The sequence below is a fragment of the Diceros bicornis genome, chromosome 3 (assembly GCF_020826845.1).
Source record: "Diceros bicornis minor isolate mBicDic1 chromosome 3, mDicBic1.mat.cur, whole genome shotgun sequence".
Classification (NCBI taxonomy): Eukaryota; Metazoa; Chordata; class Mammalia; order Perissodactyla; family Rhinocerotidae; genus Diceros; species Diceros bicornis.
In genome coordinates, this window is record NC_080742.1 from 103,172,531 (window position 1) to 103,195,231 (window position 22,701).

The 22,701-nt window shown below is 45.5% G+C and overlaps 1 protein-coding gene across 7 annotated transcripts in view; it reads left to right on the plus strand.

Annotated features, from left to right (window-relative positions):
* Nucleotides 1-22,701, plus strand: part of DYNC2I1 (dynein 2 intermediate chain 1) — a 66,798-nt gene that overhangs the window by 38,396 nt on the left and 5,701 nt on the right. For 6 of the 7 annotated variants that reach the window (XM_058534310.1, XM_058534318.1, XM_058534317.1 and 3 more), the window contains 12 exons: nt 758-869; nt 1,809-1,897; nt 3,955-4,084; nt 6,604-6,776; nt 7,714-7,876; nt 11,847-11,960; nt 12,057-12,118; nt 12,593-12,644; nt 15,449-15,509; nt 18,589-18,688; nt 18,882-19,013; nt 20,990-21,213. In XM_058534310.1, coding sequence (XP_058390293.1) covers nt 758-869; nt 1,809-1,897; nt 3,955-4,084; nt 6,604-6,776; nt 7,714-7,876; nt 11,847-11,960; nt 12,057-12,118; nt 12,593-12,644; nt 15,449-15,509; nt 18,589-18,688; nt 18,882-19,013; nt 20,990-21,213 — 1,412 coding nt within the window. Of the gene's footprint in view, nt 1-757; nt 870-1,808; nt 1,898-3,954; nt 4,085-6,603; nt 6,777-7,713; nt 7,877-11,846; nt 11,961-12,056; nt 12,119-12,592; nt 12,645-15,448; nt 15,510-16,018; nt 17,817-18,588; nt 18,689-18,881; nt 19,014-20,989; nt 21,214-22,701 lie in introns of those variants that run through there. The other variant, XM_058534321.1, reaches the window with a different exon arrangement.

A 22,701-nucleotide genomic window follows, 5' to 3' on the forward strand; every position in this document is an offset into this window, starting at 1 on the left:
TCCATCCTCCCCTTCTCTCATCTACGTGTCTGTTTCTCTATCCATGGCCTCTTCTCTAGGTGAAATCTTCCCAAATGACTCATACTGAATTCTCATCCCATAGTTGCTACAATCTATCCCATACAATTTTGTACTTCCCCGTAATATTTCCAGTCATTAATTTTGTGGTAGTCCCAAACAAGACTAAAGTTTTTGAAGTCAAGGATCATCTCGCGTTTTGCTGGTGTCTCTAATAGTGCCATCAATCAACATACTCTTGGGTACATTCAATCCATAATACTCTTACAATAGGAAGAAGGTCACAGGATGAAACTCAAGAAGCTGACAGATTAGTCCTGGCTTTGTAGTGACTCACTGTGACCTTGAGTAGATTATCTAACTTGTTTTCCTTATCTCAAAGCTCTTAGTGACAAAACTGTCTTTAGAAGCATGTACCTTTTTGAAATAAAAAAATTGTGTTTGGTTTTGCAAAGCCAGTATGTTCTAGGAGAATAGGATGTTGTTGGGCTAGGTGGTAGTATTTTCAAACCAAAGCTAAATAGTTTGATGTGACTTTTTAAAAACACTTGAAAATTAGGCTTATATATATCAAACACTTACGACACAAGCAGTCTTTGCATGATTGTCATTTATGCTATGATACTTATTTTTGTCAATAAAGTTATTAACTTTAAAGATTTTGTTTTTCTTTTCAGTAATGAGAAATTGCTCTAAAGTTGAGACCCAGTGCTAATTCTAGCACACCTTTGTTTTTAAGGCATATGTTCAGTATAATGAAGATAATGTTGAAAGAGATGTTCAGACTGAAGAGATAGAGACAAGGGAAGTGTGGACCCAGCATCCAGGAGAAGGCACGGCTGTGTTTGGGGGTAAATGGCTGTTTGCTCTTGACTACTGACAGTTGAATGTCTGTTTTATTTTTGGTGTCATGTTTATTACCTTTCTTGTTCTTTCCTTTTATATCTTTCTCTTGGGTGTGGATCTTAGTATGTGACTGTGGAAATACCCAGTATTCTTTACAGGAGCAAACTAGCTTTTATGAACCACTAACATTAGCGCTGATCTAGAGGCCTGGTCACAGCCCTGACCAGGGTTTGTAACACTTTTATTCCAAAATGTAAGGAAAAGAGTCCACGTTCTAAGCAAGCACTTTACAAATGGGCTTTTGGAATGCTCTCTGCTATTAACTTGAGGACAGTTTGTTTTCATTAATAGAGAATTTTCATATTTTAAGTACAGTTTCCGGACATGTTGCATCAGTGTAGACGGAAGGCCCCCGAAATACACAGTGTTCTGCTTACACTGGCTTCTCTCCAGTTATTTATAGGCTAAATATTACTTTACTAGCTGATTGTTTATTCTGAGAAATTGTCTCTGTGTGGCAGGGAATCCTTTTACTCCCTTTCCTCAGGGAAGCCTCACCCTAAGAAAGTAATATACCTAAACGTGTCACTTACATAATAGTTAAATTGATGCCTTTAACTATTTTGCTTAATGCATTTAAATAGGATCCCATTTACAGACTTTCTATAAAACAAAATGTTATTGTTTTTGAAGAAATCGCAAGTAGATCTAGAGAATAAAATGTAAACTTTCTGACTTTCCTTCCAGGGCTCTTAAGAGTCTATTTGTAACACCTCTGAACTCTAAGGTGTGTAATGTGTGACTGTTTTAGAGTCAACCTGTTTTTTTTTTTTTTTATTGAGGTAACATTGATTTATAACATTATATAAATCTCAGGTGTACATCATTATATTTTGATTTCTGTGTAGACCTGGTTGTTTTATCTAACTTATTTTTTCTTTTAGGCAGTGAGAGTATAGATCTTTCTGATGCTGCAGTTGTACCAAAGGTTGACACGCCAAGACTGTCCAGCTTTCTTCGGGCAGCTTGCCAGGTACGCTCTGTGATGTGTGTCTGTCCACAATCATTAAGCTCTTGTGTGCAGTAACTGTGTGTAGCTACAAGTACTGTCTGTGTATTTGGATTATATACCTTAATATTAATCACTTACATTTTAAAATAAATATAGACTAAAAAAAGGCATATTAAGTTGGCAAGGCAAGCATACATACAGGGTATTTGAAAGTAATAAACTCATGATTTTAAAACTGGTTGTGAAAATTTTCAGAATACATACAAAGATAAAGGGAACAGCATGGTGAACCCTGAGTATTTCAATAGTTATCAGTTTATGACTGATTTATCTCATCTGAGCACCCCACTCACCACCCCTCAATTATTTTGTAACAAATCACACCACCATACCGTTCCCTCCATGAATATTTCAGTAGGAATCTCTAAAAGAAAAGGATCAACATTAGTAACATTCCCCAGTATGATCAAGTATAAAGTGGAGGTTCGTATTTCTTCAGTTGTCTCATATGTTTTGTGTGTCAGCTCAGAATTTAAGGGTAACGCAGCAATAAGTACAGTAAACATTATTGAACCTGACCTGTGGATTTGGGATAAGCCTGTTTCTCAATCTTTATTCCGGGCAACTGGTGGTTACTTATTCTCGGGGCTACTGGTATGATGAGAGTGTGGTTTATGAAATACGACCGTGCTTCCACATAATTTTAATTTGATCAGCTTCACTTTTAGTTTAAGTTCATGGGGAGCTAAGAGGAGAGAGCACTTGGGGGTAGTGTGAGGGGAAGAAAAGATGGGCTGGAGTAGGAATGAAGTGAGGACAGAGGGGACCAGTCGGGGCTTACGTTGATCTCAACAGCCCCTTTATCTTAAACAGCCTGACCTCCCATACCCAGTCCTCTCAGTTCTGAGTGGACCTTCCCTTCCCACGCCCAGTCCCCTCGGTTCTGAGGTGGATGTTCCCTTTCCACATCCAGTCCCCTCAGTTCTGAGGTGGACGTTCCCTTCCCACGCCCCGTCCCCTCAGTTCTGAGGTGGACGTTCCCTTCCCACGCCCCGTCCCCTCAGTTCTGAGGTGCACGTTCCCTTCCCACGCCCCGTCCCCTCAGTTCTGAGGTGCACGTTCCCTTCCCACGCCCGGTCCCCTCAGTTCTCTGGTGGACGTGCCCTTCCCACGCCTGGTCCCCTCAGTTCTGAGGTGGACATGCCCTTCCCACGCCCAGTCCTCTCAGTTCTGAGGTGGACGTTCCCTTCCCACGCCCAGTCCTCTCAGTTCTCTGGTGGATGTTCCCTTCCCACGTCCATTCCTCTCAGTTCTCTGGTGGACGTTCCCTTCCACGCCCGGTCCCCTCAGTTCTGAGGTGGACGTTCCCTTCCCACGCCTGGTCCCCTCAGTTCTGAGGGGGACGTTCCCTTCCCACGCCCCGTCCCCTCAGTTCTGAGGTGGACGTTCCCTTCCCAGGCCCGGTCCCCTCAGTTCTCAGGTGGACGTTCCCTTCCCACGCCCGGTCCCCTCAGTTCTCAGGTGGACGTTCCCTTCCCACGCCCGGTCCCCTCAGTTCTCAGGTGGACGTTCCCTTCCCACGCCCGGTCCCCTCAGTTCTCTGATGGACGTTTCTCCTGAGTGTACCATGTCTTCCCCCTAACCTGTCATCATCCTAAACACTCCCTCTTAGAGCATTTATGGTGATGTACTGCTCTTTCTGGGTCCTCACCATAAACCAGTGAGGATGAATGTGGTGATGTGTCCATGATGTTTCTTTATACTCTCTCTATTCAAGAAAACGTGATGGCCAGCCATTTTTCTCCTGTTTTTTAAGCAAATTATTTACTCTAGAAAACGACATGTAACATTACATAATGGCTCTCCTGTGGAGTTTATATTAATGGAACTTTACCTGTTGGTTTCCACTGTCGTGCTAAAAGAACAATATAATTGCATTCTCTTAGTTTTATGATGTCTTGGGGTTAAGCAGCTATTTTAAGAAATGGATAAGAGGAATAAATAATAAATTGTTTTTTTTATTTTTAAAAGGGAATACATTTGAAAGTGTTCCTTGACTGCTCACTTGTCTTTGAAAGGTGATTGCGGTTTTGCTCGAAGAGAATCGAGTGGCCACTGAGCCCAGCTGGAACCCCAGGGCGCAGGACAACACCCTGCATTTCAGTGATAGTTCCTCTCAGTTGAACACTAGCCTGCCATTCCTTCAGAGTAAGAGGCCATCCTTGAATCTGTTTTTAAATCTAATACTAAACGTTTATGTTGAAATAATGATCTTTGTATTATGTCCTATGTTAATGTGATGGGGTTTATTGAATACAGAACAGAGCGAGATTCAGCCTCTGCAGAACTTTAAAGTACAATGTTAGTTTTCTTAAATGTGCATGTTAAAATTATGAAGCACACTCTCATAAGATGATTAGAAGAGGGACATGTAGTAATTTAAATGAATGAGAATATATATATATATTTTTTATTTTATTTATTTATTTTTTCCCCCAAAGCCCCAGTAGATAGTTGTACGTCATAGCTGCACATCCTTCTAGTTGCTGTATGTGGGACATGGCCTCAGCATGGCCGGAGAAGCGGTGCGTCCGTGGGTGCCCGGGATCCGAACCCGGGCCACCAGCAGCGGAGCGTGCGCACTTAACCGCTAAGCCACGGGGCCGGCCCAATGAATGAGAATATTTAAATGAATGGAAATTGAGGTTTTATATATATGTTTTAAGTTCTGTTTCTTTTTCAGTTCAGTTATTCAGTTTCTTTTGATTTCTTGGAATAGAGAAACAGTGGGAGCAGCCTGAGAGGGTGTTTAGGTGAAGGTTGTATGATTAACTTAGTTATAGGGTGAGTAACAAGCTCAACTTTTCACTTAGATCTTCTTAGATTTTAAGTTAATCCATGGTTATAGAACACAAAATGCTGAACAAGTGAAGCCAGTGTTATCAGACATAAAGCGTGATTGCATGTAATCATTTAAATCAGTTTAAAGAAGCTGTATTTGCATGACCAAATTTAAATTTCTTAAGCTGGGGACCTCTTTGCTTTAAAGAAAAGTGGTTGAGCCAGCCCTGGTGGCCTAGTGGTTAAAATTTGGCGCTCTCTGCTTTGGTGGCCCGGATTCGGTTCCCCAGGCTCAGAACCACACTAATCTGTCAGTAGCCATGCTGTGGCGGCAACTCACATAGAAGAACTAGAAGAACCTACAACTAGAATATACGGCTATATACTGGGGCTTTGGGGAGGGAAAAAAAAAGAGAGGAAGGTTGGCAACAGATGTTAGCGCAGGGAAAATCTTTCCCAGGGCAAAAAGGAAAACCTTTAAAGTGGCTGGTGGGGTAGTGGGTTCATCTGTGGTCCTGATCTGTGTGAAGAAGGCGGAGGAACACGAGTGAGTCCTGTGGTTGACTTCGCCTGGTGTTCCCGGGCCTGTGCGAAGTCAAGGCATTGGTGCCACTTGTACTAGAAGTTTCTTCTGTCTTGACTGCTATATAGAGTTTTAGATTCATATACGTTACCCTGCATTTAACATTGAGAAAAATGGCATTGTTAATTTAAAAAAAATCTCATGTTCTTTGAGAGTATTTTCGTTTTTAAAGGACAAGAGTTATTTTATTAGAAAAATAGTAAATCATTGTATCGGTAGCAAATCATTGTATCGGTAGCATTCAAAACACAGACATCCACATTCCCACACCCACCCCACCTTGAGAAATGGGAATTAAAGACGTACTTTTTTCTCTAAGAGCTGGTGAGTGATGCTGCTTTACAGAACTGCAGGAAGTTGGATAGTATACGTGTCTAGAATCTTTTATAAGAGACAAATGATGTGTGTGTGTTCCACATGTGAACAGAATGGAGGTTTTTCTTGTTTGTTTTTGTGTTTTAGTAAAATGAATTTTGAGGTCATAGAAGGAAAATGAGAGCAGACTGACAGGTGTCCGAGAGAGTGAGTGTTTCGTCTCACCTGGTGAACCTGAGTCTTAGTCCCATTACTCCCAATCTGTGCTCAGAAGGACTGACACTCCAGCCCTCGCAGAACCTACCCAATGCCGTCATCACTATGAAAACAGACACAGCAGAACGATACAGCTAGCGCTGGCCTGCTCCCTCCTTCTTTGTTCCATTGTTTGACAAATACTCAGCGAGTGTCTGCTGTGTCCCAGGCACTGCTGGGATTCAGCAGTGGACAGACAGACAGACAGAAATCCTGCCCTTCTGGTGGGTCAAACAGACTAAAAACTGGCTACACAAGTGAAATGTACAGTGTGTCAGAAGGGGTAAGTTCTAAGGAGAAAAGTGAAGTGGAGAAGGAACAGGAAGTGTTGTGGCAGAGGATAAGGCCTTGCTGCATGAGAGCCTTGCGGCTGAAGGTCTCCACAAGGCACCTATGGACCCGTCTGGATGTTGTGACTCCAGATCATGTTCAGGCAGCTTGGTGTTTGTGGGAGTAGCTAGTAGACGGGAGAGAAAGCCTGTTGTCCTGGCTGCATTGTACTAAATTTGAAGGATTGTTTTTTAGCAAAACTGTGAGGCCAACTTGGGCAGTCTTCAGGTAGAACTGAGGCCATTTGTCGAAACCCAGATTTCAGGCATGTGCAGCTTTGAAAGGACCATGTTTGTTTCTTCATTAAGCTGAAATCCATTAGAATGTTCTAAAGTGTATTAATTTAACGTGGATTCTGGCAGATCACTAAAATGCAGAAATATTTTTCTTATTTTATCCCTAGATCGAAAAGTGACCTGCCTGCATGCCTCCCAGGTTCAGAGGCAGACAGTGGTGTCTGTTCACGGTCTGCCTGGAAAGGCCTTTGCCCCCATGCTGGACAGCAGACATGTGCTCTGTGTGTGGGATATCTGGCAGCCTTCAGGGCCTCAGAAGGTCCTGGTATGTGAGTCGAAGGTACAACTCGGGGACAGTCACAGGTGTGACGAGAGGAAGGGTGGGCGGTACGGGGGGCTCCGTGTCAGGGACAGCGACGCAGGAGGATGGAAAGTTACGTGGTCATTTCTCTTCCCAGGCACCGTCAGCCGTTTCTGTGCAGGTGTGACAAGGCACATGCATGTGTCTGTTTTGACTCTAGAAATTCTTAGTTCAAGGATCAGCTCAGACCGAGGAGCCCGGGTTGTCACAGCCTCTTAGGTCCGTTGGGAGTTAGGTGTCAGTGTAGCTAGAGGCTTAATGAAAACGTTGGCCACCCTGGGCACGATCTGGCGTCCCAGAAGTATACCTTTTGGCTTGCACTGTTTGGGTCATGGATATTTAGAGGTTTAATGTGCTTGAGGTTTTCAGAGTCCTGAGTCTCATGCATTTTCCGGCCCCTGGTTCACGGGGCCGTGGTTTGATGTCCACGGAAATACAGTGTGGGGGCTGTCTTACTAGGTTTGCTTCACGTTTGTATTTTCCTATGCATGTGCTCCTTGACCTCAGAACCATTGATCTCCACCAATTCTGTGGAGAAGAATAACTTTTACGGGTGTCAGCTTTTGGGGCTTTGAAATAATAACTTTTTGAGATATAGAACGTAAATAAAAGGAGAAAGGATGGCTTTGCCATTCTAGGCCTGGCTAGTCGGGTTAATGGAGGGCTTGTGGTGCACACTTCGTGTGCCCGGCTGTGTGCGAGGCGCTCGTGTTTGTGACCAGTGCTGCAGGGTCGGCTCATCATCCCTACTTTCCGCTTGAGGAAGCTGACACTCAGACAGGCCCTTCTGACTGTGTCCCACAGCTTCCAGGTGGAAGGTCCCTGGGCCTGTGGGGAATGGAGAGGGCCACGCCTCTTGAACACGGCTCGTGTGTTTTCAGTCTCCAGCTTCCTCGAGAAATGTGTGTCTTTCTAGGTCACGTGTTGCTGCTTTAGCCCTTTGAAAGCCTTTTTGCTGTTTGCTGGAACAATGCACGGCTCAGTCGTTGTGTGGGATCTGAGAGAAGACTCGAGGATACATCAGTACGTGAAGCTGAGTGATTGCTTCTGGACGTTCAGAACACCAACATTTTCCACCGGTCAGTGACAGCTGCCTGCCGATCAGGTGTCTTCTAGAAAAGCCGTGACAGGTTTCAGGAATGTCTGAAATTCCTTTGCATTTATTCATTCAGGTTACCCCAGAGGATAGAGTCTGATCTGTGAGCACAGGAGCGATTGATAAATAGAAAAAACAAAATTCCATCCAGGTGATGCTTAGCCAGTGGCCAACAATGATTGGAATGTTCTTTCTTATTAAATTTGTGGGTTCCAAATCCCAATGAAATAACTTGTAGTTTTAAATTAGCTTACGGCAGATTGGTATGGGTGCACTCCCGTGGCTTAGTTAACTTCACTAACGCGTGAAGTAGAAGGACCGTTAGTCTCCTCTTAGGGGATGAAAGGAACCAGAACAACTGGACCTGCCAGGATCCTTAGTTAGACTCACGTGAATGCTTCATGCCATGCAGCTGCAGCTGCAACCACAACCACCGCAGCTACAACCACCACAACAGCAATCACAACCACCACAACAATCACAACCGCAACCGTAACCACCACGACATCCACAACCACAACAACCGCAGTCACAACCACCACAGCAGCAGTGACAACTACAACAGCAGTCCCAACCACCTCAGCCACAACTGCAACAACCACACCACCACAACCATAACCACAACCACTACCGCCGTGCTGCAGCCGCCACCACTGTAGCCACCACCACCACAACAGGAATCACAACCACCACAGCCACCAGAACCACAATCACAAGTGCAACCACAACATCCACAGCTACAACTGCAGCCTCAACAACCCCCGGCCCAACCCCTGCCCAGGTGGGCACTCAGTGTTCTGGGGCTTACTCCCAGCGTTTTGTGGACATACATCCCTGCTGCTCAGGGAGATGAGCGTCTTGTCCATGGCCTGCTCAGACCCGACTGTCCTCACTCCGTCTTTCTCTCTGTTCCACCCACGCTTGGTTGTGAGTCTCCCCTCTCCCACAGGCCAGGTTGGTTTTCTGTCTCTAGAGTTTTACTTTTTCCAGATGTCAAATAAGTGGAGTCACGCAGACCGTGGCGCCTCTGCGTCTGGCTTCTTTCACTCGCATCACGTGTTTGCAGCTCATCTGTGCTGTTGTGCGTGTCAGCGGTTCAGTCTTCCTCTGCTGTGCAGTATTCTACTGTACAGACCAGGTTTGTGTGTCCATCCACCGGTTGGTGGACACTGGTTATTTCCAGTGGTTGGCGATTATAAGCAGAGCCTGCCTCAAGGGCCTGTATCACATGCTGATACCACTTTGCACTCCCAGCCGCTGTGAGCTCCCGGTGCTCTGCCTCCTCACCTGCACGTGTGCCACGTGCCAGCTGTTCGGCCGTTCTGACAGGCGTGTAGTGGTCTCTCATTGTGGTTTCAGTTTGCATCTCCCTGATGACATCTGATGTGGAGCATGTTTCCATACACTTATTTGCCATCTATCTTCTTTGGTGAGGTGTCTGTTCAGATCTTTTGCACATTTTTAAATTGATTTGTTGCTTTCTTTTTTTTTTTTTTTTTTTTGTGAGGAAGATCAGCCCTGAGCTCACATCTGCCAATCCTCCTCTTTTTGCTGAGCAAGACTGGCCCTGGGCTAACATCTGTGCCCATCTTCCTCCACTTTATATGGGATGCCACCACAGCATGGTTTGAGGCAGTGCGTCGGTGCATGCCCGGGATCCGAACCTGCGAACCCCGGGCTGCCGCAGCAGGGTGCGTGCACTTAACCGCTACGCCACCAGGCCGGCCCCAGATTTCTTGCTTTCTTATTGTTGAGTTTTTTTTTCCCCCCAAAGCCCCAGTAGATAGTTGTACGTCATAGTTGCACATCCTTCTAGTTGCTGTATGTGGGACACGGCCTCAGCGTGGCTGGAGAAGCGGTGCATTGGTGTGCACCCAGGATCTGAACCTGGGCCGCCAGTAGCGGAGCGCGTGCACTTAACCGCTAAGCCACGGGGCCGGCCCGTTATTGTTGAGTTTTAAGAGTTCTTTGTGTATTTTGGATAACAGTCCTTTATCAGATGTGTGTTTTGCATACTTTCTTCCCGTCTATGGCTTGTCTCTTCGTTCTCTTAACTAAGTAGCACTTTTTGTGTGTGTGTGTGTGAGGAAGACTAACCCTGAGCTAACATCTGATGCCAATCCTCCTCTTTTTGCTGAGGAAGATTGGCCCTGGGCTAATGTGTGTGCCCATCTTCCTCCACTTTATATGGGATGCTGCCACAGCATGGCTTGACAAGCGGTGTGTCTGTGCGCGCCCGGGATCCGAACCCTGGGCTGCCATAGTGGAGCGCGGACTTAACTGCTTGCTCCACTGGGCCGGCCCCCCAAGTAGCACTTTTAAACTTTCTTTTCCTAATCACCCTTCTGTGAAATGTTAATATCTCATATATATTGCCTGTCTCTTGAGTATTATATCTATAGCTGTGTTTTATATATTAAAAGAACAAGTTTTTTTGTCCCCCAACAACCAATTTTTGCCCCTTTGGGGACGATATTGCTGCTATTGAGAATGTTTGAGTTTATAGGTACCCTATGGGTTTGATGGTATTAGAAAAGATATCTTTTAAAAATGTGCATTTTCTAACTGCTGCTGATGTTACTAATTAGCCTTTGAATTCTGCACCATGTTCTAGACACTAAAACTCTTAAGTTTTTAAACTGTATATACAAATAAATTACTCCATTAAAATATTTCCTTCATTTTCTTTTTTTCTGAGGAAGATTTGCCCTGAGCTAACATCTGTCCCAGACTTCCTCTATTTCGTATGTGGGTCACTGCCACAGCATTGCCACTGATGAGTGGTGTAGGTCTGTGGCTGGGAACCAAACCCAGGCCGCTGAAGTGGAGCACACTGAACTTAATCACTAGGCTATGGGGCCTGCCCCCTTCCTTCATTTTCTTTTGCCATCTAAGTGTTATCACTAAAACCTACAATTTCAGTGAGCTCGCAGTAGTGAGAGAGCCGTGGAGCTTGTGATGCAAACCACTGAATCAGAAGAGCAGCCTCACACCCAGGGCGAGGCCCTGTCCTCAGTGGCCTCCCTCAGATTCATTGGGTCTGAACTCTGTCATATATTCTTCGTTTCTGAGATGGTTTTGTCTTTTTCTTCAGTTTCTTTCCTGAGTTCAACCCCAGCTCTGATTTTATTTCTTGCTGTTTTTCTATCCACTTCTGTTCTGGGTTTCTGATTCCAGTTGTTTTTGTTTGCTTGCTTTAAGTACGTTTCTAGATGCGTTTGAAGGGATGGGAGGCAGTGTGAAGTGTTGAATTTTGGTCTTCTGTTTCGAGCTTGTCTTTTGAGGGGAGAATTTTCATCAGCTGAAATGCTTTGATTTGCATTTTTTGTTTTCTTCTTACAGTAACTTTGTGTGGAATTTGTCTGATTTTTTCTACTCTTGGACATTTTGTAGATGGATATTGTTCTACTAGTTTGTGAAGTATCGTTTCTTTAATGGGTCCTGTTGCTCTGGGTGGTGAGTGGTCGGGGGGCTGGTGAGTCTATCCCCTCCTGAGTCTCTCCTCACTCCCTGCCCCTGCGCTGCTGTGTGTGTGCGGCCCCTCATCCTCCGGAAGCAGTGCTATTCTCAGGTTTTCCCTTCTGTCCTGCTTTGCTTTCCCACCCTGTGCATGCCCATAGCTGGTGAATTGCCCACCCGAGTTCTGCCCTGGGAGTTAGATTTTCTCTCTGAGGGTGCTTTGGTCTGGCTTCCGTTCTGTCTTTGCGACTCCCTCTGGCCATGCAGAGTCCGGGCCTGTGGCCTCACAAGGATGCGGCAGCTCGTGCGAGTTGGTGCTTTGAGGTCTGTGGTCTCCGTTTCATGGTGATGCTGAGAGTGATGGTCACGGATCGTGCACTTGTGGCCGTGTTGGGAGGATATGTCCCAGGAGCACCCGTGCTTGTCCCTGCATAATGTTGATTGTATTTCTATGACTTGTACTCACATGTGGTGCTGTGTGCTTTAAATCCCAGATGGTATCCTTACGTCAGTAAACCACCGCAGTCCTCTTCAAGCAATAGAACCGGTCTCAACGTCTGTCTACAGAAAACAGAGTTTTGTACTTTCACCCTTTTCTGCTCAGGAAGGTACATGATCCCTCACTTTCTCAAAGTCCTTACATCAAGTTATGAACTGTGGTTTCCCTGTTTACAAGCTGTTTCTTCTTTTTCTGTTTTCCTTAGAAATGTCGGGTTTGTCATTCCACATTGCTTCCTTGGATGAGAGTGGGGTTCTCAACATGTGGGTGAGTAGGATGTGCCTGGGCTCACACAGGGCAGCGCTGTGAATGCACGGGCTCTCTGCCGTGCTGTGTATGCCTAGTCTGGGGCACAAAGACGAGGGACAACGATAGGCTTAGCGGAGACGGGAAAACCAAGAATAAGACTGGGTCTACTGGGGCTCTCCTGTGTGAATTCCTGTGGGCATGAGTAGTGACAACTGCAGCCGAGTCAGGGCCAGAGGACGGGTCGGGAGCCCATGTTTAGAGGATGCGCTGAGGCTGTTGATGCATCCCTGAGTGGACAGAAATGAGATGTGACAAGAAAGGGATCTTTATTATTTAAAATATGGGCTCTGAAGTTAAGAATCAGTCTTGTTTCTGGAGCAATGACATTCTTAGTGCCTAATATAGTGTGCAATCGCAGTTAGAGCTACACTTGGCTTAGGTTGTTTCATAATTATAAACTATTAATATTCATTTTCAATATTCTGTTTCTAGGTGGTTGTTGAATTACCAAAGGCAGACATTGCAGGTTCAATGAGTGATTTAGGTAACTATTAAATAAAAAATTAATTTTAGTCAGTGTTTGCTAAAATGAATAGAGATTAAAGATACCAACAACTGCTTTAAAAATAAGTAATTAACTACCTGAAAAAAACATTACACTTGTCTATTTTATAACCTTATTGACTGTTGAACAGGCATCTCAGTCAGAGTGACTAAGTGCTGTTCTAGCTGACTGGGTGTTTTCATTTCAGTAAGATCGCATATGCTCTGTTTATATCTGTGTGTCTCCCGTAAGGGACGATGAGCTGGGGATGTGCCTTTCCCGGGGCGTCCTCCTGTCCCGTAAGGGACGGTGAGCTCGGGATGTGCCTTTCCCGGGGTAAGGGACGATGAGCTCTGGACTTGCCTTTCCCGGGGCGTCCTCCTGTCCCGTAAGGGACGGTGAGCTTGGGATGTGCCTTTTCTGGTGTGTCCTCCTGTCCCGTAAGGGACGTTAAGCTCGGGACGTGCCTTTTCTGATGCACTCAGAGTCTAGGTCTTGGGCTGTGCTCAGGTGGGCTTTTTCCGTTGGGTTTTGGCACATTACTCACCCCATGTGACTCCCCAAAGATCTCGGATAGTGTTGGCAAAGGGCACGAATGGTCTGGTGTCTGGGGAGCGGAAGTGACTGAGTTATCTGTCACGGTTTGCTGTGTTTGAGGCCACGCAGTGTGATTTTCAGTTTCAGAAAGGACTCCGTGATCTTGGAACAGTCCAGTCTGTTGCATCATGAGGTCTGGGTTCACCTCGGTTGCTCCGACCACTCACGTTCTAGGACAGAACCTTCCCTTCACCCTGTTGTGTCGGGTGTGCTCTGGGTATGTCTGGCAAAAAATGTGATGGGAGCGACACTGACTTTGTTCCCAACTTCTCGTAATTTGAGAAGGGCTTTTTGTATCAGTGGAGCGAACACTGTGTGTGTGGTGAAGTGTCGGTGATGTGACTTGGAAGTCACTGTGGACTCCAACCTCAACAACAGCAAGACGAATTGTTTCGCTGATTTCACGGGCAGACGGTTTTGAGGTGGAGTAACCATTTTTATCAGTGTTTTTTTCAAATAGCATCTGCTTATTTTGAAATGTTTGTACTGTGTGTGTCTGTTGGAGACTTTCATGTTGCTCCTAGGTTCTTGGAAGGTTAGAACAGGACAGGGCCTGGGAGGGTCTCAGTCCCCTCCTCGATGTGGGTTAATGATGGGGCAGGATGCACAGTCAGTCTTAGAGCTGACCCTGCCCTCACTCTGCTTATGCCCCAGACCCAAGAACACCGCAGCTTTGAGAGTGTGTCCTGAGGCTGGCTGTGCTGCTCACTTGGGTGGTGACCAAGGCATTTTTTGGGAATTTTTTGGGATGGTGATAGGAATTAAAGAGTCTCTGCCCACAGTTGGTTCATAATCTGCCTGTGGAGACAAAGTCATTTTGCATAAAGATAGTTTGTAGTGTGTATGGGATAGTCACACAACAGAGGTTATAGGGCGGTGTGTATTTCATTGTTAAATGTTGCTGTATAAAAACTCCCTTTATTTGTGAACCGCTTAGCCAAACTCTGACCATGTTCCAACTTTGCTTTTAGGAAAAGGGGATGACATTCATGCCAGCAAGGAGTGCTGGAAAAGCTCTGGGTGTTAAATGCCCTCAGGAGAGCCTGGGGTGGTTCCAAGCCCTGTTGTGTGTGCCTTAGATTAGTGGCCGGTTGGAGAACTCAGATCGTGGTTAGAACTAATCAGCATGGTCTTTCCTTCATTCGTTGGTGGAGTGTTCTCCAAATGTGTAGGTGTCATCCTAGGTGCCAGGGAAACAAGGGGAGTGTCGTCTCCTGGGGAGATAGACACGGCCACGTGTCAGGCCACGGCCATTGGTGATGTCATTGCTAGACCGGAAGAAGTGCTTCTCAAGGGCTGAGGGCCCAGTCAGGGGAGACATCCCAAGGAGGTGACAGTTGAGCTGAGACTGTCAGCACTGGAGTGACTCTGGGTGAGCAGTGTGCTGGGGGAGAGGGAGGGCGGCTTCAGATCTGTGAACAGCAGCACTGCACGTTCTTGCATCAGATTTATAACCGTGACGGAGTCCCATCCTGTGTAAGTTGAATTTATTTATATACTTTTGATTCAGCTGCTCCCAATGTTCTAGACAGTACCTTGCCCAGAATTTGGGTTTTAATATATGTAAATTTCTAGGTCCTTCCTTTGCAGTAATTACAAAAAAGGAGGTGATGTGGGCAAAGCCACTGAATGGCCCAGGGGTCAGAAATATGGCTGTAAACCCTCTGGGAAGTCCAGGGGAGGAATCGTAGCTCTGTGCTCAAGAGAAGGGGGAGACATGCTGAGGAGCGGTAAGAAGTGACCGTCCGCTGAGGAGCGCGTGCAGCCAGCGTGCTTTCTGCTGCGAGCAGGCGGGTCTCTAGGCGCCACTCCGAGGTTGAGAGGAGGGAGGCCCTGAGTGTTTCTGAGGAGCTGAGACACCAGTGGATATTTACACACAGTGTTTCTGTTGGAACCTAGGGTGCGTTGAATACTGATGGTTTTGCTTAGTGTACTGCCCTTATTTTATCAAATCTGAAAAGGTAAAGGCTTCTGGATCTTGCTTCCACCAGTGCTTTTCCCGTAAGGTTCTGGACTGCAGACTCTTAATTCCTATCGTAAGGCAACAGCAGCCTCACTGCGTTGGGAATACGCTTTGTTGATTTATGTTCAGATACTATTTCCTAACACAGAGACTTAAGCAGTGAAAAATGATTCCCAGCAACTGTAAATGGATTTTGGTTTAACTTGTATTTAGGGGCATTTATTTCTGGTTTTTCTATTTTTAGGTTTAATACCTGGAGGGAGGATAAAATTAGTGCACAGCGCTGTGATTCAGCTGAGTGACAGGTGAGAGTGCGCCACCTTGAGCCACAGCAATTCCCCTTTCTCACAAAGGCCTTTGTCCCACAAGAGGAAGCCTCGTTGGCTCACTGCGTCTGCAGTGAGTGCCTGGTCAGGTTTATGTGGAAGAGGTCCAGCTGCTCACGTTGTGTTTTGCTAAATAGTTTATTTGCTGGTTAGTTTATTGTTAATGAGTCGATGTAATACATACAATTGCCAGGTGTAGAGCTACGGTTATTTCTTTAATTGAAATATTTTCTATCTTATAAATTGGTACTGTTTGACTGTTTTTCATCCAGTTTTAATACAACCCTGAAGTTAAACTTATACAGATAAATTTCAGGAACCAGAAACATTAATATGAAAGTTTTACTCAAAAATTTAGGTTTCTGCTTTTACTCATATAACTTAATATGATGTAAGAATTCTTGTTAAATGTACAAATATTGTTGGTGGTATATATGTTCCATGTTAATTTATTTCCTGAAGATATCTTTTCTTGTCATTTACTACAGTCAGGGGCTGTCAGCATGCGGTTTACCCTTGGAAAAATTTTGGTGTCAGCTTGATTCCTCGTCGTCAGACAGAATACTTCTGGGTTGTATTAATGAATTTGTACATGCTTTGAGATTATAAATCACCTTCAGTTGCTTTAAATATAATTATGGCAAGGAATCAGTTATGTTTAAACAAGTCATCTAATACATTGCAGAGCAAATCGCAGGTGATTCCTAGGCTGGTCACAGACCCCCTGGTCCTTTGTGCACATGGGTGATTCCTGGGCGAGTGGCAGCCTCATGTAGCTGATGTCAAGTTTTTCCTCCAAATTCCTACATTGTCTTCTCTAGACTTATGTATAATAAACGTCCATTCAGACTTTAGTCAGCTGTGTTGAGAGTGTCCTCCATGCCAGGCTTTGCAGCACTGTGGCATGGCGTCCCTTCCCTCAGGGTCCCTGCATGTCAGAGGAATGGAGTTTAGTGGGAGGATGTTTTTAAGGTGATCCCTTGGGATCAGCACCTGGGGAAGGGGGCGAGGCAGCAGACCTGGACTTCGAGGAGGAGGTGAGCTGTGAGCTGTGACACAGGCCCCAGGACAGCCGCCTGGCCGCAGGTGCTCTGAGCTGGAACAGCTTTCCAGAGGTGACCTTACCACGCCTTTATGCCCTCTCTCCCATCAGTCATTGACCGTGGGCGTCCCTGGAGAGCATGTGACTTGGATGAAGCACCCCTGGCAGCTGGGGCAACAAGCCCTCATTCACCGTGGTTATGACATGTGTGTGAGGTGCTCTGCTGGGGCATGCACATGGCGTCTGGGAGCTCAGAGGAGAGGATGGGTTGAGGGATAGAGTGAAATGGTGACTTCTTGGAGAGGTGACAGCTAAGATGGGAGCTAGACAAGGAGGGTCCTCCAGTCAGGGGAGCAGCGCACGGGAGGTCCAGAGGCATGAAGACTCGTGACACATTTAGGAAACTGCCAGTAGGTTTGCTGTTGAGAGAGACCAGAACGAGTCAGCGGCCAGACCCTAAAGAGTGTTTGCTGTGCTGGATGGGTTAGACAATTCTCCTGAAGGCAAGAGGGAGCCATTACAGGATTTTAAGGCAGGGAGTGGTGTGTCTTATATGTGGTTAGAAAGATCAACTTGGCCACAGTGTAAGGTTGGAACAGTGGAAGGGAGACTGGAGTCAGGGAGACTGGTTGGGAGGCCGTTGTAGGGATTGATGTGGAAGATGAGGGTGTGAGCCAAGGTGACCAGTGTGGATTTAGAGGGTGAGTTTCAGTTAGAGGATGGAATTGGAATAACCTGGAGACTGACTGGTTCTAGGAACAGTCAGAGGGAGGAGTCTGCCTCCAGTACTGGGTACCACGCACAAGATGGGAATAGGTGGGAAGGAGAGGGTTGTGAGGAGTGGGAGGGCCAAGATCTGCTCAGCCTAGGGCGGGCAAGCTTGTGGTGCTCGTGGAGATGACCAGGAGGCTGTTGGCTCCACAGCAGGGATCTCAGCTGGAGGCTCAGATGTGGGAGTCCTCTGCTGACGAGTGACGTTTGCAGTCCTGAACGTGGGTGTGAGAAGAGAGTGGCCAGGTTCCTGACTTCTGACTAGGGTAGTGTGGCAGAGGGAGCAGCCGTGGGCCCTCTCCTGCTACAAATAATACACTGTGTAAGGTAAAAAACCAACAATAAAGCAAACAGAGTTTTTAAAAAGAAAGAGAGGGAAATACTAGAACAAGGCTGGAACTGGAAGTCAGCGTGCAAGCTTTTGCATGGTGTGGAGGCTGGGCTGTCGGGCTGTGCTGCTGTAGACCTCTGTGGCTGTGCTGCTGTAGACCTCTGTGGCTGTGCTGCTGTAGACCTCTGTGGCTGTGCTGGGCTCGAGCCTGTGCCGGACCAGTGATGCATTGGGCTTGCCTGAGGCAGAGAGCTAGAACTGAGACCTCTGCCAGGACTCTGGAATTTGCTGCCCTTTTGGTGAGAGAGAAACTCAGAAAGCCACACCCAAGCCCACAGAAGATAGCGGGGCGTGGAAGACCAAAAATCCCAAACTCTGGGTGTTGTACTCTGGGATCTGCAAGGTGGGAAGTTAGCATCAGAGTCTGAGACCAGTGGCCCCACAGTGGGCTCACCATAAAAGCATGGGGACAGCTACCTGGTGGGCAGAATACTTCCACAGGCTGGACTCACAGTGTTCCCACAGGAAGCAGCAGTTGACAAAGGAAAATTACAAAAACTATAAGCATGAGGAGACATCCACCATGATACCAGGAATAGGATCAGCACACCAACAAGTCGAGATAATTGTACAACCTAAAAGACATTTTTAGAAGTGAAACTGTTAGCTTTGAAATTTAAAAGTTAGCGAATGGTTAAATAGCAGATTAGACATAGCTGAAGAAGGAATTAGTGAATGGGACGATAGAGCTGAAGAAATTATCAAGAGCTCAGTAACAGAGAACAAGAGATGGGACACCGAGTGGCCTATTGCATATCTAATGACACATGATAAGTGGTAAATGTGTTATGGGTCATCATTATCCTTACAGTTTCAAAACTATCCATTTGTTCATCTTTGTGATTTTTTTCCAGCCTTTCCCATAAAGGTTATGAATTTTGGGGGTTCACACAAACACTGAATGTTAAATTCCTGCCTTCGGATCCAAATCACTTTATTGTTGGCACAGATGTGGTGAGTGATATTTTAAATTTTGCTCTGTAACTCTTTCTTCTTTCTTGGAGTTGCTTGATAAATATCTTCATTAAAGATTAACTTACTGTTTGCTTTTATTAGAATGTTGTTTAAATTGTTTCAAGAATAATAGCTTTATCCAACCTTGTACCTAATACTTTTCTTTAGTCACCATTGGTCATTTTCTTACTAGGGTCTCATAAGCCATGGCACCAGACAAGATTTGAGAGTATCTCCCAGATTGTTCAAAGCCCACCAACATGGTATGAGACCAGTGAAAGTGAACGTGATTGATTTTTCACCGTTTGGAGAACCAATATTCTTGGTAAGAAGCACCGTTCCTTTAAAGCATGGTTTCTGTTTGGGCAGCAGGACACCTGTAGACATCCATTTGAGCTGGTCCCTTACTCGTGCACTTCTGTTCCATGACTCCCTCCTCAGCTTTCTGAAGGTCTGTCTGTGCAGTCAGTGCAGATCCTTCCACGGGGCTGTTGAATGGATCTTCTTAAAACTGTTTTGACATAATTTCGGGCTCATAGAAAAGTTACGAGAAGAGCACAGAGGATTCCTGCCTGCCTCATGGGTCCCCCACATGTCACACATTTACCATGTGGCTCCGTGCTCGCTCTCCCTGTGTGGGGATTTTACATGCTTAAATGTCTGAGAGCAAGTTGCAGACCTGATACTCCATCCCTGAATAGTTGAATGTTGGTTTCATAAAGGCAGGACCATTCTCCTGTAGCCACAGTCCAGTCCTAATCGTCAGGAAGTGAGCACTGGAACCATCCTATTACCTCATCTGTAGATCTGATTGAGATTTCACGATTGTCCCAATAGTGTCCTTTATAAGCAAAATAACAACCCAGGTCAGGCATCTCATTCAGTTATTGTGTCTCTTCAGTCTCTCTTGATCTGGGACAGTTCCTCCATCTCTCATGACCTTGACATTTTTCAGGGGCGTAGAACGCTCCTCAGTTTGGGTTTGTGTGAGGTTCTGGTTTAACATTCTGACCTGTGTCTGCTGCTCTCTCCACTGTGGGGTCACCGTGTTTCCCATTATGATTAATGAGCGTTTTGTGGGGAGACAAGTGGATGCTGTGAGAATCCCAGATTCTCCCCTGCTGGTCTTGGCATCCGTCATGATTCCGGCCTGCCTCTGTTATTAGGTGATTGGCAAATGGTGGTCTTCTAGTCCCGTTACTCACTCTCTGTTTACTGGTTGGCTGTCCGCTGGTAGGAGGACTGCCTTCTCTGCTGTGTGGGCATGTATGCAGCTAGTTCTTCTGTAGATGTGGACATGTGGCTTTGTACTCTGTCCACTCACTGCCTTGTGCATGCTGCTGCTCAGCTTGTCCCAGGGGCGTCCCGTGAGGGGCTCTTGTGTCCTTCTGACATCACTCTCTGAGCCCTTCTTTGCTTTCTGGTGCCATAAGCTTCAGAATCAGCCATTTCTCCAAGGAGTCCTGTCTCCTGTTAGGAGAAAAATATCTAGAAACCAAGATCCGGACAGTGAGAAGTGCTCGTGTGGGACGCAGCGTTGATACCCACTTCGATGTCTACCTGTGTGTCACGGACTGGGCTCTCACACCCATGTCTCTAATTGCAGGCTGACTCAGGGTTCCCTCTGCCCACCCTGATGGTGGGGATCCTGGCTCCCGTTTTCCACAATATGTTTGTTTATTTACTCAATCCTAGACTACCAGAACCTTTTGTGATTGCTAATTCACGCCTCTGCTTTTTTTGAGTATGTGAAAGATAAAATATATTGAGTAAAAGGGAATAAAGCTTCTCTTTCTAAGCTGAAAATTTGGCCTTTTACTAAACCAGCAAAGTTTTGTTTTATGGAAATTTGAATCTCAGGGGAATATATAACCACCAATATTATTGGTGCAAATGTATATAGATTTTTTTTAAAGTGGCTTATTTATTTCCATGGAGCCAATCTTAATGGCCTATGCTTGAACCAGTAATATTCAACTTTGTTAAAAATAAATACCTATTTATATACTGACTGAATTCATCGATTATTAGCCATTTTGGGGAGGGGAAGGGGGTGCAAAGTGTATCAGAATCTCCCAGGTGAATGTTCACCTTTGTCATTTGTGAGGACAGATTTAATGTTATAATTTTGTGTCTGGAAAACATGTTACAATTTTATTTCTGCAAAACATTTCCATGTCTGGAAAACCAAATGTTGCTGTACAAACTGAAGGAAGCTAATGCTCTGAAAAATTTCCCTGGCTGCTGAGATTGAGTAAAAAAGAAAAAAGACCCGTGATCAACAGTTTCCACTCCCTCCAGGCCGGCTGCTCTGATGGAAGCATCAGGTTATACCAGCTGACCTCCGAGTGCCCGCTCATGCAGTGGAACGACAGCACGCACGGCCGCGCAGTCACCAGCCTGCAGTGGTCCTGGACGCGGCCTGCTGTGTTTCTGGTCCAGGATGACACGTCCTGTGTTTATATCTGGGACCTCCTTGAAAGTGATTTGGGTCCCGTAGCCAAGCAACCCATCTCTTCAGACAGGTAAGTCTGATGAAACCATGATGAGCTGTCACAGGTAATTGTTTGCAGAAGCATCCTTGATGGTTGTTCTTACTTAATTTATGCATAAGGTTGCTACACTTTATTTTTTTAGTTTTTATTTTTTGTGTGTGTGAGGAAGATCGGCCCTGAGCTAACATCTGCCAGTCCTCCTCTTTTTGCTGAGGAAGACTGGCCCTGGGCTAACATCCATGCCCATCTTCCTCTACTTTATGTGGGATGCCGCCACAGCATGACTTGACAAGCGGTGCATCGATGCATGCCTGGGATCCGAACCGGCGAACCCCGGGCCGCTGCAGTGGAGCACGTGTGCTTAACTGCTTGCGCCACCGGGCTGGCCCATTGCTACACTTTAACATGTTGTTATTTATATTTACATTTAAATATTATATATTTGTATATTTATATATTTTAGTAATATTTTGAAAACCACTTTAAGGGGCTGGCCCGGCAGCACAAGCGGTTAAGTGCGCGTGCTCCACTGCGGCGACCCGGGGTTCGCTGGTTCGGATCCCGGGCGCGCACCCACGCACCGCTTGTCAAGCCATGCTGTGGAGGCGTCCCCTATAAAGCAGAGGAAGATGGGCATGGATGTTAGCCCAGGGCCAGTCTTCCTCAGCAAAAAGAGCAGGATTGGCAGATGTTAGCTCAGGGCCGATCTTCCTCACACACACCCACAAAAAAACACTCTAAAATGTGTTTATTTCATATTTGGTCCAGAATAGTCTATGGATTAAAGTATTCATACTGAACTGTTTCCTCATCATTATCATTCTATAAATAAAAAAACTTTTGTGAGCTCCATAGTTATGTTCATTTACTAGTCTTATAAATTCAGAATATGTCTGAGGCGTAAAGTATTCCTTCTAGTTTCTAAAAAATGATACTACATGGGAGTTAGTAATTTGTATAATTTCACATTGATGTCATTCCTATGCCCCAAAGTGATGTCAGAGTTAGACCAAGTCCCGTGTGGCCTCTACAATGCTTAGCGTGAAACCCATTCATGCGAATGTAAGACATGGGGATTGTCATTGGTACGCTTTAGATCATTCCTTGTCCTTGTTTTATTTAATTGAAAGTTCAAATATTTATAAAAGCTTTCATTTTGAAGGATCTCTCTTGATGCCACTTTGTCTATTCATCTATCTCTTTTCTTGAGATTTTATTTTGTCAATAAATTCTCCTGCTGTGAAGGCTTGTTATAACCTGGGGAGGGCGGGGAACCACCAAGCTGTATTCCACATCCCTTCTGTAAAGGAAAGAGGAGGATAAAAAAATGATCAAAAACAGAAAGTAGTTTGACAGAATGTTAGGAATATACTGATAAGACTTGAAAAAAATTAAGAATTGCATTTATGTATTTATGTAGTTCCGGTACTAGGTATACTTACATTATTTGAATTATTAAAAAAACACATCATCAAAATATAGACTGTGATTCACTTATAAACACATAATGCACATACA